At 38.2% G+C, this 14,174-nt stretch overlaps 1 protein-coding gene across 1 annotated transcript; it reads right to left on the reverse strand.

Moving 5' to 3' along the window:
• Window positions 1-8,836: 8,836 nt before the first annotated feature.
• On the reverse strand, window positions 8,837-9,349 carry LOC122310921. Its single transcript, XM_043125223.1, has one exon. It carries the CDS (start codon window positions 9,347-9,349, stop codon window positions 8,837-8,839), a length of 513 nt encoding a protein of 170 aa, XP_042981157.1.
• Between the last annotated feature and the right edge of the window lie 4,825 nt (window positions 9,350-14,174).

A 14,174-nucleotide genomic window follows, 5' to 3' on the forward strand; every position in this document is an offset into this window, starting at 1 on the left:
TCCTTAAGTTAGGGGTAAAACGATCATTTTCCCACATGTAGAGGGTAAATTGGTAATTTTACTTTAAGTTGTCTCTTTTGCACATTTCTAATTATTAGTAATTAAATTTCTAACTTTTAAAATATCGTCTTACAGTTTCTCGTATTTCGCGCTTTATTTTTTTAGAACGCGACAAATGAGGTAAGTTAGCTTCTAACTTACAATCAGTTTACTGTGTATGTATGATGGGTAAGGGAACTACAATTTATGTATGTATGTTATCTTATATGCCATGCCATGCTACGTCATTACATGTTTATCTGTTATGCATGATTTATTCTGTCACGAATATTTATCTGTTACACAATCTATTCTGTCATGTATTGCTATATGTTATAAGTATGTCATATGTTACATGTATATCATATCATGTAATATTCACCATTGCAAGTATGTCATGCTAAGTAAAGAAGTCAGATTATGTTTATGTTAAGTCAAATTTCAGATCACGTTCATGTTAAGTTATTCATGTCAATCATGACCCTAAGTGTTAGGATGTGGTAATATCTTAGTGGAACTCCTTTGTTCATGCTGGAGTGTCTAAATAGGTGTGAAATTCCCTGGGTTAACGAAGTACAGTCAACAGGTTGCGAATGGGGCCTAATTAATTGGTCACCGGAGTGAGCCAGGCACTAACGACGATGGTGCCATATTTTATTTTACGTGTGTTCACAGCAAGTGTGGCACAAACAATTCATGGGCCACAAAAACTGTAGAGCATGAAGTATGGGGCCACAACAACTATAGAGCATACACTACATGAGACACAACAATTGTGATACGTAGAATATGTGGGGCCACAACAACTGTGGAGTACGTATTAACGCACTCACAACTGGTGTAGATACCTGTGTTGTGATGCGGTAATCGGTAGGGACACACGGCTCAAGGGGACCCGTGTAGCACCCATATGATCACGTTATTAATTAAGTCAATTGAACAAGAGTCCAAGTTTATGTCAAGGAGTTAAGAATAAGCAATATGTTACAGTCAAGGATAATACGCGCTGCCTGGTACTATGGTCAAGGCTATGCGCTGTCAAGTACTATGGTGAAGGAGTATAATTTGCCGTACTACAGAAGGATGATACGCGCTACCTAGTACTGCGGTCAAGGCTATGCGCTGCCGAGTACTACGGTGAAGGAGTAAAATCTGATGTCATATTACGTTCAAGTTCACGTTCAAGTTATGTTATGTCCATGTTCACATTAAGTTTCAACTTCATGTTCATATCATGTTATGTTTATGTTTATGTTATGTTCAAGCTCACGTTCATGCTATGTTATGTTCATGTTCACGTTATATTTCAAGCTCACGTTCATGTCATGTTAGGTTCACGTACACATTATATTCAAGTTCACGTCCATGTTATGTTATGTTCATCTTCACATTATATCTCAAGTTCACGTTTATGTCATGTTATGCTCAGGTTTATGTTAAGTTCAAGTTCATGTTTATGTTATATATGTTCACGTTCATGCTATGTTTCAAGTCCATGTTATGTTTCAAGTTTACGTTCTTGTTATGTTGCTAGTCCATGTTATGTTTTAAGTTCAAGTTCATTTAATGTCAAGTCAAGTTCAGTTCATGTTTCAATTCAGGTTATGTCAGTTATGCCATGCTAGATATCAAGTTATGTTATGCTTACTTATGACTTTAATTATGCATTCATACTTTTACTACCATGCATGCATCATTAACCTGTGTGGGAGTTTCCTATTAACTTACTGAGATTTGTAATCAAATCTCACTGTGGTAGTCCCAACTACCATTCTTCCCAAATGATAGGCGATGTGTCAGGATTAGAGTAGGGAGCGAATGTTGGTAGACTGAAGGAGGTTGACTAGACGCCGCAGACACGACGCGGAGCTTACAGCTTCCATAGTTAGTTTTTGGATAATATTTTAGCCTCGTTAGTCGAGTTACATGAGTTACTTGACGAACTTCCTCAATAGTGTATTTTGGTAATGTAAAAATGGAGTCTGGTCTCCCATGTTTTTAAGATTGCAGCCTTTTAAGACGCGTACTGAATTTGTGGATGTTTATTTTGTTAAGTATGGTTGGATTACGATTTAACTATTTGGGATTTTATAAGTTTGGTGCATAGTATTGCTAAAAAAAATATTATCCGTTGTGAATATTGCATAATGCTAGAAGCATGTTAGGAACATTGCATCTTATATGTCATGAACGGGGGTAGGTAACCTTGTGTTGTATGTCCCAACGCTTCAAATGTCCATCCAGTCCCAAATGAAAATCTGGGGACGTCACAACCAATCCAGAAATAAGGGATAGGCTCCCTGGGTACATCCATCTCCAAACATACTTGTGCACCGTCCATTCGAGTCGCACAATAAGTAGGGTTGTCCAGACGAATAAAGCACCCAATGGGGGCTGTAAGGATACGTAAAAAGGGCTCCTAGTAAAAGTTGGGCAGCAAACCTGGCAATGAAATCCATACTGGGATGCTTGAAGGTTCTTGATCCTCATTAAAATCAAGAGTCCAATAGAAGGCATGATAAAGCACTCCATTCACTTCACATGATTCATGTGACAAAGCTTTCACAAAATCGACCTTAGAAGACATCTGAATGAAGACTTTTCAAGGATGCTTCATTGAGGAAACCACTGGAGTGGAAGACAAACCCCAGTGGTTGTGAATAAAAGTGTAGATGGCATCTAAAGATGGTCGTTGCCAAAGGAACTTCAATAGTATTGAGAAACGAAAGGGTTCTACAGATCGACTGATCTCATCTTTAGAGAACTGAAAAAATAACTCACCATCCATGAACTTCAGAGCATGAGGTGCAATTGTTATTTTGGAGATAGGCTGAGGCATTCCAGCAATGAGGTCAGCAAAGGATTTTCGATCTACAATGTTGCTGTCAACGGCTGCCATGCAGCCTTACATAAAGAAGAAATCAAAAGCAGCCAAGCAAGGAGCCCTAGCTGAGACGTGTAAGGAAACCCTAGCAGAGGCCTTATTCAAGTTCTTTTTCCATGCTGATTTGGCAAACAAGAGATAGAAACACATTTTGGATCACCTTTTGTACACATTCATTTCTTCATTAGTGTTAATTCTATATAATCTAAAAGTCAGTAGAAAATTCATGTTTATAAATGAAAGTTCTTGTAAGAGATCATAGGTATGACCATATCAGATGATTGTTGGGGATATCAATACACAACATATCAAAAGCATCAAAGCATATCAATACACAAAATTTAGAATACATAACATATGAATAAAAATCGTCAGCTAAAAAATCAATACGCAGCATGTTAGTAGCTAGAAAACATTCACATACTTGGAAGGAGCACATCCTCAGAGCAATCGTTGTGACGGTATGTGACCAACGACCTGTATGCTTAGATATGGGGGTTGGGGTGCTGTGTTTGCAAGGAAGTGGAGTGTTGGGTTTCATAGCTTCTGGCATGCCATATTTGTAAGTGATTTTGGCATATAAGGTGCCAAATTGACCACTCTTGAAGAGATTGAAAAATCACCACTTCTAGCACAAACTTCCTAATATTAAATTTAGGGTAGGGGAATCTTTGGTATGGTTCTACCCAAAGTTAGCATACAGATATTAACGTTTACTAGGTACAATAGAGTAGACGAAGGGACTTACCAAGCATGGGTGATCAAAACTGAGTTGTGGAGCAGGGATGCACAACATCACTACCTTTGCTGGAAACTTGGCCTTTCCAACCACCATGATGAATGCTCTATACGGAACCCATACAGATATGAGCTAAAACTTGGTTCCATTCTCCAAGATTTATGAAATCACAATGGACAGAGCGATTGTGGGAAACAACATTGGAGTTGGAGTTAGGTGGGAAAGGAAAATGATGGATGTAGGAGATTTGGCATAGGGATTATAGGAACGTCTACATGGAAAATGATATGATGCGTTTTTGCACCAAAGATCCATTCAGCTTCCCTCCATCTCCCTCCTCCATTCAAATTCATCTCAATATCCTCTATCTCCCTCTTCCATTTTCAATTATTCCCTAGACTCGATATGTTGAAACCTAACCTCTGCATCTCCCTCCTCCATTCTCATTGTACTCCATCTCTGAAGTGCAACCAAAACCCAAGATGGGTTTATGAACCTAGAAACTCTAATCGAGAGCCATCTCCCTCCCCCTCCATGTCACGACTGAGATAGGTTTCTGAACATTGCTAAAACATTCGAATGCCATAAACTCCCATTTTCATCGATCTCGCGAAGGTACTCTCTCTCTCTCTCTCTCTCTCTCTCTCTCTCTCTCTCTTCCATTTGTTCTTGACCGAAGGGGTCAAAGTTAATTCAAGATTTTAGCTTAAATTGCTTTGAGAAAATTCATAATTTAGCTTAAATTGCAACCTTTTATCAGTTGGGAATGTAATTTGGAACTGTGTTGTGATGGATCTTTCACTATTTACATCCTGGAATGCTAATTAAACAGATTGATTTTTCAAAAACTGTATCACTTATATTTATGCTACGATGGTAGACTGATGCTCTTTTAGTAACTATTCTTTATTTTCCAAATGAAGGACTTCATTCTTCTATTTGTCAACTTCTGAAACAAGGTAGAACATCCATGCCTCCTTCAATTCAATACACTAGTTGATAGTTCAAGTCAACATACACACACAAAAACAAATACTTGACTTGTAGCTTGTTCCCAATAATGGCACTTGTGACTTGGAAACCAATATCTGTGATGCTTATAATTTTGTATTGCAAACCAATGTTTAACAACAAAGAAATAAGAATTATGGATATTAATTGAGTGAACCTCAAGAAAGTGTTACTTCTAAAATATAATGGATATTAAGAATCATGGGCTTCCATATGAGACAGGCTTGGGTCTGCCTGCAGTTTTCCTCGTGGTTACTCTGCCCTCACCAAGGAGTTCAGATGAGGAGGGAGTAAGCCCAACAACTTGGCTAGCTAGAGGAGAGGAGAGGAACCTTGTTGAAGCAGCGATTGGTATAAAAAGGAAGTTTTATAGCTTCTAAACAATGGAGGGATGGATTGATGTGTTGTTGGTATGATAGTAGTGAGGATGAACTTAGATAGGTCTACTATTTATAGTATTGGAGTCAATAAGGGACCCTCTTGACTATTACAAAAAGAAAAGATAAAAGAAGTCCAAACTTTGTGTTTCATTATTTGAAATAATGCATTGCATTTATAATTCAATTGGTGACTTGTGCATGTCTTGTTGTTGATGAGAAACCTCACTTTTAACTTGACTATCCCTAATTTTGAGCCAATTGCAAGTCTTTTTCATTCTTTCTATGATCATAACTCTATGGTACATACACTGGATCCTCTGAATGTAATCATGTAGTTTGGATTTCCTTTAGTACTTGAAATAGGAAAAAAGCTAGACACTTCAATGTTTAGTAATGAAATATCATCATCTTGTATGTAATCTTAACATTTATTTTGATAAGTCAATCTAAACAAATTTACATACAACAAACTCAAAAAGAGAACATGGGTACCCTTGTTACATTACTACATGCATCAGAGAGCACATTTGTCCAACTTATTTGCTTCCTCCAGATTTTGATGGGATCATTTCCAGTTAGAAATATTGGGAAAAAGAAACAATGGCAATTTTTGAAATATATATTTTAATAATTTTATAGCTGATAAAAAGTTAATATAAATATTGAAAATGCATCTAGACTCTATATTTGTTTATTGATATTAGTGGCTTAATTTTACCTTCCCCATTCTATTGGTTTTTCATTTTTTTACAGTTGAATGATTTGGTTCTCTGTGTGTAGTTTGTAAGAAGGTGAAGAGCATGAAGGATGAGAATAAGAAGGGTGAAGAGACCATAACTTCTTGTGTAGTGGCAGTTACTTCATGCTAATTCTTAATATAAGAATTGTAGCATCGAGTCTTATATAAAGGCCAGTTATTTTGGGGATTCTATACAATCTCTAGACTGAACACTAGTTCAATTGGTAGCTATCACTACCAACACTATGAGCCTATGTTATGTCAAGTCAAGTTCAAGTTCAGTTTCAGTTCAAGTTATGTCAGCTCATGCCATATTATGTCAAGTCACGTTATGTTTATTATTTCATGCCATGTTATGTCAAGCTACATTATGCTTATTATTTTATGCTATGTTATGTCAAGTTATGTCATGCTTACTATTGACTTTGATTGTGCATTCATGCCTTTATCACCATGCATGCATCATCAACTTGTATGGGAGTTTCCTCTTAACTTGCTGAGATTTGTAATCAAATCACCGTGGTAGTCCTAACTACCATTCCCCTCGAATGGTAGGTGAGTCAGGATCAGAGCAAGGAGCGAACACTTGCAGATTGGAGAAGGTTGACTAGATGCTTCAGATGCGATGTGGAGCTTCCAGCTTCCATAGTTAGGTTTTTGGACACTATTCTGGCCTCGTTAGTCGAGTTTCATGAATTACTTGATGAACTGGCTCAATAGTATATTTTGGTAATGTAAATATGGAGTCTGGTCTCTCATGTTTTGATATTACAGTCTTCTGAGACCTGTACTGTAATCATGGATGTTTATTTGTTAAGTATGCATGAATTATGCTTTAACTATTTGGGATATTATAAGCTTGGTGCATAGTATTGCTAAAAAAAAAAATATCCGCTGTGAATATTGCATAATGCTAAATGCATGTTACAAACAATGCATCTTATATGTCATGAACGAGGGCATGTAACCTTGTGTTGCATGTCCCAACACTTTAGATGTTTGTCCGATCCTAAGCAGAATCTAGAGGTGTCACAGTATACTTCTAACAATATGCAGTAAACGCGGTAGATACGTTTTATTTTATCAACAATAAACATTATACTAGAATGCTAATCCTAAAACATACTTACATTGTTTTACATAATCAAAAGTCACATCATTTATCCAAAATACTAGGTTAAACCGTTCATATAACAAAAGTAGGGTTTCAAATCATGGACCCTCTTAAAACCTCAACAGAGAAGCACGTATTACTAATTACAGGGTCCTAATCCTCATCCTATGCTTCCCAAAATTTCTACGATCCTGTCCAATAATGTTGAAATGACTTCCATAAAATGCTTATCTAATACAAAACATTTCTTAAGGGTTAGAAACTCTTGAAATATTGGCACCTATTGGGGCCCAGGATTCCCCTCAAAAACTCCTTTGATACCACTTACCAGATGGACAATAATCTTTATATAGTGAACTCAACGTTAATCAGCTCTGGCCACAACACTCTGCCTCATCCAATTCGTTTCCATTGGACCTAGTCACAACTTCTACCATTCTCCCTTTTTTTTAGGGGGGGGGGGGAGGGGGGAGGGATGGTAGTTGGAACTACCATAGTGAAATTTATAAAATTTGAGTAGGAATGCTCCTAAGCTACTAGCAACATGAATAAGCATACATGACAGTAAATATGACATGTATGCTTAATGCACATGGGCTTACTTGTAAAAACATAGTTTAATGAACATGGCATTCTTGCTTACCTAAAATAGACTCATACATGATGTCTTGCCCCATGAGGTTACCATGATGTAAACGTAACATTTCATGCTTAACTAAAGAGATGCTTGCATGCTTCATGACATGATGGTTGTGACATGTGACGGATGTTCATGATTGATATACAAAGCAACAAGGCATGGCATAAAATAATTCAAATTAATAAGCAAAAATAAAATGTGAATATAATTGCATGAACCTTACCACTTCACATACAGAAACACGCTATAAGTAGGTTAGAAGCTAACTTACATAATTTCATGCGGAATGTAAATGTATCATATGCTGAAATGAGAGATGTTCTAGGGTTCAAAATTCTCACTTAATGCTCATAAAGACAGAACTTAATAAATCTGGGCATAATTTACAAGCTTACTGTAATAGTCTGTTAAAAATTCAATGGTAGAATTTCTATAGACTTTAGGAACCTCGTGAAAACTCTATAAGTTTTCATAAATCGATTAATCGCAAAGGTTTTAGTCTGTCAATATAGTCAATGTTATCACTTACTATGGTATCAGAAATGTGATTTTAATTGTTTGAGGTAGTTAGAAGTGTCAGAATACGTTATGGTCCACGCCACTAGACTCAGTTGAATATTTAGAATTTTATGGCGCAATAACCAATTTTCATAATTTCGGACAAAATGCTTATTCGAAACTGTGAAATTATTTTTAGGGGCACTTTGGGGTTGAGTTTTGGTAAATGATTTTCACTGTAGGTTAATACGAATAGTTAGGATTTTTCAGTACTAAGTTTATTATGTATTTTTTGGAGTGAATAGTAACCTCGATAAGAGTACTAAGTGCAGTGTTTTCAAAATCACAGTGTGAAATGTCTAAATTAGGTTAGAGAAGTTTTATTTGGACACTTAGCAAGATCTTAGCCACACATAGTGAATAGTATTAGACACTTGGCACAAAGAGACACCATTAGATAGATTTGTGAAGGAAATCAAGGTATGAGATTATGCCACCTAAGTAAAACGTTTTTCATCTAATCAACCAAATTGAGCCAGATCAAAGAGGGTTTCAACCCTAAATGGTTGGAATCCAATTGAAACCCCAAAAATTTGGTTGAAACCGAAACCCTAAACGGTTTCTCCAAACCCTAAAGTTGGCCTTCAAATCCTTTTTGATCCAATTTCTAGCATTGTATTTAATTACTTGATTAAATCACTTCCACATGCTATTAATTCATCAAATTCTTTTTATGAAATAATTATCCAACCTTTTTTTTAGAAGAATATTTGTATTGAATTAAGTCAAAGGTTACAGTGCATCACTAGCAACTACTTGCTTAATACAATTAGGAATTTCCTCTAGATCATAGAGATCAAACTCACTTAAAAGGGCATCCTTGGCTAGCAAGTGTGTTGCCACATTACCATCCCTTTTAGTGTGACAAACGTTCCAAAAAGCAAAAGACCTTAAAACAGCTCTAGTGTCTTCGACTATAAGGCCTCCTGGACTCCAATCTTCCCTTGAATCCTTTAGCTTTTTGACCACCTGAAGAGAGTCACCTTCCAGAGTAACTTCATTAATGCCAGCTTCTTTACAAAAAAGGATAGCCATCATCAGTGCATACACCTCTGCAGCATAAGGTGATAGAGTGATTTCTCTCCGAGCTCTAAATGTACCCAGGACTCTTCCATAGCTGTCTCTAATGATAGCTCCAATTCCAACTAGGCCTCTTGTAGTGTCGAGAGATGCATCCCAATTCATTTTGTAGGTCCCATCTGGAGGTTTTTTCCAAGCCTGAGATAAGGAGGCAGTTCTGGACATATTTGAGGGGCCATTAGCTTTTGTGGCCTTGAAGCATCTTAAGTCATTATGAGACCTTTGGATAATGGAGCTTGGGTGTTTAAGTTCCTTCCCATACACAAATTCATTTCTCCTAGCCCAAATTAATCTTGCAATCGTGCCTGCTTTCTTCCATAGCCTGCTGAGGCAGCTTCTCTATCATTTGTTTCCAAATAGCCTTAAAACAGATAGCATACAAGGATAGCTTTTGTAGTAGCTTGCTGGCCTGCCCCCAAACATCTTGGGCTACTCCACAACACATGGCATGATGTTTCCTCCTCGAGGTGGCATATAGGGCATGAAGAGTCTTCTCTTATTTTCCTCTTGTGTAAGTTACTAAAGTGGGCAGAGCCTCAGTGCAAGCTTTCCATAGAAACATTCTTATCCCATTTGGCACCTGCAGCTTCCATAGAGATTTCCAAAATCCATCCTTAGTTGTGTTGGTTGAGGGGCCACTCTCTAGGCTAGGTTGCAAGTCATGGTAGAGGTGGTATGCACTCCTAACAGTGAACATATCATGTGAAGTACATTCTCAAACCAAACGGTCCTCTCTATAGCATAGACTAGTGGGGATGGTCTTTATTGTCTCCACACTTTCCTGTGAGAAAAGGCTAACTAGCAAGTAGTCATCTCATCTCCTAAAGGTTGGATCAATTAGTTCTGCCACTTGAGAGACTACTGCTGTTGGATTCCTGCAATTGCTAGGGGTAAGAACATGAGGTCTTCACAACCACCTATCCTCCCATATCTTAACTTGTGCCCCATTACCAATTCTCCATATTAGGCCTTCTTTTAATAGGTTTAGACCAACTTTTAAACTTCTCCAAGCAAGAGAAGGTCTGTGCTCCATTTGTGCTTTCAAAAGGGTCCCTTTTGCAAAGTACTTATGTTTGAGGATTTGAGCTGGGAAAGAGTCAGGTTTTGTGAATACTTGCCATCCTTGTTTTGCTAAGAGAGCCAAGTTGAAGCTTTTGAAATTACTCCTAGACCCCCTGATTCTTTGGCTTGCTGAGTCTATCCCACTTGACCCACTGGATTTTGGATTTGTCCTCATTGAAACCCCACTAGAATTTCCTTAGAAGCTGATCTAATCTATTAGTGATAGATTGAGGGAGAAGGAAAATACCCATGGTGTAGGTGGGGATAGCTTGCAGGACTGATTTCACCAATACTTCTTTTCCAGCTATAGATAAGGAAGAAAAAAAAAAAAAACGAAAGCAAAAAGAAAGAGAACCTTTTAAAGTGTAAATAGTGTGAAGGCCACCATCGAAATGGTCTTGAATTAGAGTAAGATCAATTGGTCTTCATTGATTAATGCTACGGTGGAACCTCAAAATTGGATTTTGGTGGTCAACCTTGGAAATCTTATCACACTTGCACATTCAGGACTAAGCATTATTTTGGCATTTTTTTCCTTCGAATGAGTAAACTGGATAATGTATAAACTTTTGTAGAGAATTAAAACTCTGATTTACTTTAGTTCCAATAATTTGAAACCAATAAATCTAATCTGTGGCATAAATTTTTGAATTAAGTGATTTTGAAGAATCTAGTTGCCTCTATGATCAATTTATTTGCTAGAGACTAGTGAAAAGCTAGTTGTGGGTATGATAAAATGTTAGAAATGCTTAATTAAGTTGCTTAAGTGAGTGAATTAGTTCATTAAAAAAAAAAAGTTGAGCACTTAATTATGTATCAAATTTTAGCATTGGGTACCAAAGTAACCAATACCAACATTTTGCACACAAAGTCCCATATTAAAATGACAAACACTCATGATTCATAAATGCTATGCAAGGTATTTTAGGAAACAAAGGCGTGAGGCATTTCAGTTGAGTGGATCAAGGGCAGATCTGTAATTGCTATAGAAAAGGGAAACCCTAGGAAATAAAGGCCTCATCTTTCCACACCTTTAGCCGACATTCCTTTGGAAAGAGAGTGTGCTAAGTCTGGTGCCATGGAGAGGAAGTGGGACGTGAACCAACAGAGGCCAAGGTGTGGACGACAGACGATGGGCAAGGGGCTACAGAATATTTGATGGTCTAAAAATGCAGAGTCGCAGGGAGGCAAATGGGAAGAAAAACATAAAAGGAGAGGAGTAGAGGCATATCAGGGGATCCATCTATCTTTCTTTGTTTTTACCTTTGGTTTTTATTGGTCTGTATGTCATTTTTTTTTCATTAGAAATAGAACAGTTTTGCTTCCACTATGCAAGTGTAATTTTGTGACTAAGCTTTGAGTAAAGCTCGGATTGGGTTGTGGCTTCTATAATTTAATTTCATAAATCTAAGATCTATCATTGACCTTTTTTTCCTCTCTAGGGTGTGCTCCTGTGTAGAGTTATTTTTGTTTCCCTGTCTTGGTACAGGGTTTTCATTGAGGGTTTATGTGTAGTACTTGAGAGCAAACACTTTGTGAGGGGGTGTTGACATACGATGGAGGAGGAACTAGATAGCCTCTACAAGAAGCCATCCCTAGTAGAGCAGGAGGAGGAAGAGATTCTGGTGGATGCTGGACGATTGGATGATGCTGTCATTCAAGGGGGTCAATGCCTCATTGTTAGGCTGATGATGGTGAGGTACTATAATAGGGGGGCTTTTAAGGCAACAATGAGGAAGGTGTGGAGGCCTATCAAATTCAGAGACCTCAATTCTACGTTCATAATGGTGGAATTTGAGGATATTCTAGACAAAGAGAGAGTGATCTGTGAGAGGCCTTGGTCTTTTGACAAACACTTGGTGTTAATGGTTGAAGTGGATGGTTGTCAATAGGTTCATCAAGTCTAAATTATAGAGGCCTATTTCTGGGTCCAATTATATGATTTATTGTTTATAGCCCATAATGAATATGTGGGAAAGCTGATTGGGGAAGCTGTGGGTGCAGTGGCTGAGGTGGATTTAGATGAAAGGGAAATGGAGTGGGGGGAGTTTATGCGTGTGAGAATCAAGTTGGATATCACAAAACCCTTGTTGCGAGGGAAAAAACTCAATCTAGGCAAGGGTGAGTCTGTTTGGATTCGTTTTTACTATGAACATCTACCGAACTTTTGCTATTGTTGTGGTTGCCTGGCTCATAGTCATAAGGAATGTTTGCTCTGGAAGTCTGACCCAAGACAGTTCACAATTGGCTTCCCCTATGTTAACTGGTTAAGAGCTGTTCAATTTAGCGGTAGAGGAGGGACCCTAGCACTTAGAAAATAGGACTGGAGTTCTTTGCTCCGATGGGTAGTCCGGCAAAAGACGGGGACAACCAGCTAATTCAGCGATAATGGGCGAGAATTTTGCTAAGGATTCTCAACGTATTAGTTTAGGGGAAGCAAGAGTTTTGAAAGGGATCCAATTAGATGACCATATCCCAAAGATAGTGATGGAGAATACGAAAACTATGGGATTGCTTTAAGGCAGAATGAGGGGCATAACAGATGGTCAGAATGCTCTAAATTCAGTTCATGAGGATACAAAGAGAGGGATCACAAAGGATCCTCGTGAGGATGGTTTCGATGGGCCTAAAATTAGGGATATTCAAGTGGGCCCTATTGGGGGCTTTGAAAATGTGTGTGTTGGGATTTCCCTTGTGTTGGACCGGTGGTGGTAGGGGCCGAACGAGTAAACCTGGTGCCCAAGAAGCTTATTAGGCTTGATGTGGCTATGGGGAAGAAATGGAGGAGACTATCGCAAGTCAGTAATGGCTCCCAAATTAAACCCTTGAACACAGTTTCTGTATTGAAGAGGCAGAGAGAATTGAGAGAGGGGAATGAAGACCTAAGCAAACTTCTAAGTGGCTTTCCTCAAGGAATGGTACTCAAGAGAATGATGACAGGTTGTCTATTGAATTGGTATCGGCGTTGGTTGACTCTCAGCCCTGCCGGGAGCCATGAAACTACTCAGCTAGAATGCTTATGGGCTTGGGAACCCACAAGGCATTCGAGTTCTTGCAATTTAGTGAAGAAAGAAGAGCCCAGTGTCCTGTTTTTGCTAGAGACGAGATTGCATGTTCGTGAGTTTGAGAAATGTAAGTATTTGTTGGGTTTTCCTAATTGTTTGGCTGTTGATTGTGTGGGTAGGGGTGGGGGTATTGCCATGTTGTGGGTTGGGGATGTCAATTTGTCTGTGCTGAAATATTCTAAATTGCATATAGATGCTTGTATTCAAGGAGTGTAAGGGACATGGTTTGTCACAGGAGTGTATGGGCATCTGGAAAATAATTGTAGGCATGAAACATGGGAGGTCATTCAATCTTGTGCTAGTAGGGAGGGGGTAGCATGGTTGGTTTTTGGAGATTTTAATGAAGTGTTACATCACTATGAGAAAAAAGGTGGCAGACTAAGACCTGAAAGGCAATTAGCAGAGTTCAAAAATGTTCTTATGGACTGTGCTTTAAAGGATATGGATTTTAGTGGTCCACAATTTACTTGGTGCAATAGGAGGGGGGAAGGGGGTACTGTTAGTGAACATTTGGATTGGTTTTTTTCCACTTCTCAATGGGAAGATTTATTCCCACATGCCAAGGTCATAGATGGGGTAGCAGGCTATTTAGATAATCTACCTATCTGTCTTCACACATAAATAAGAGTGATAGGTATAAGGAAGGAAAGACTATTTAGATTTGAAGCTACGTGGGTGGGGGAGAAGGGTTGTAAGGCTATTATTGAAGATACCTAGAGGAGGGGTAAAGTTCACCATGGTCTTCCAAATGTTATGAGCTTAATTTCTGAGTGTGGTGAAAGATTAACAGCATGGAATAGAGTGAGTTTTTGCAATGTTCACAAGCAGTTAGAAAGGGCTAGACAAAAATCGAAGCACCAACA

This window comes from Carya illinoinensis, chromosome 1, assembly GCF_018687715.1.
Source record: "Carya illinoinensis cultivar Pawnee chromosome 1, C.illinoinensisPawnee_v1, whole genome shotgun sequence".
Classification (NCBI taxonomy): Eukaryota; Viridiplantae; Streptophyta; class Magnoliopsida; order Fagales; family Juglandaceae; genus Carya; species Carya illinoinensis.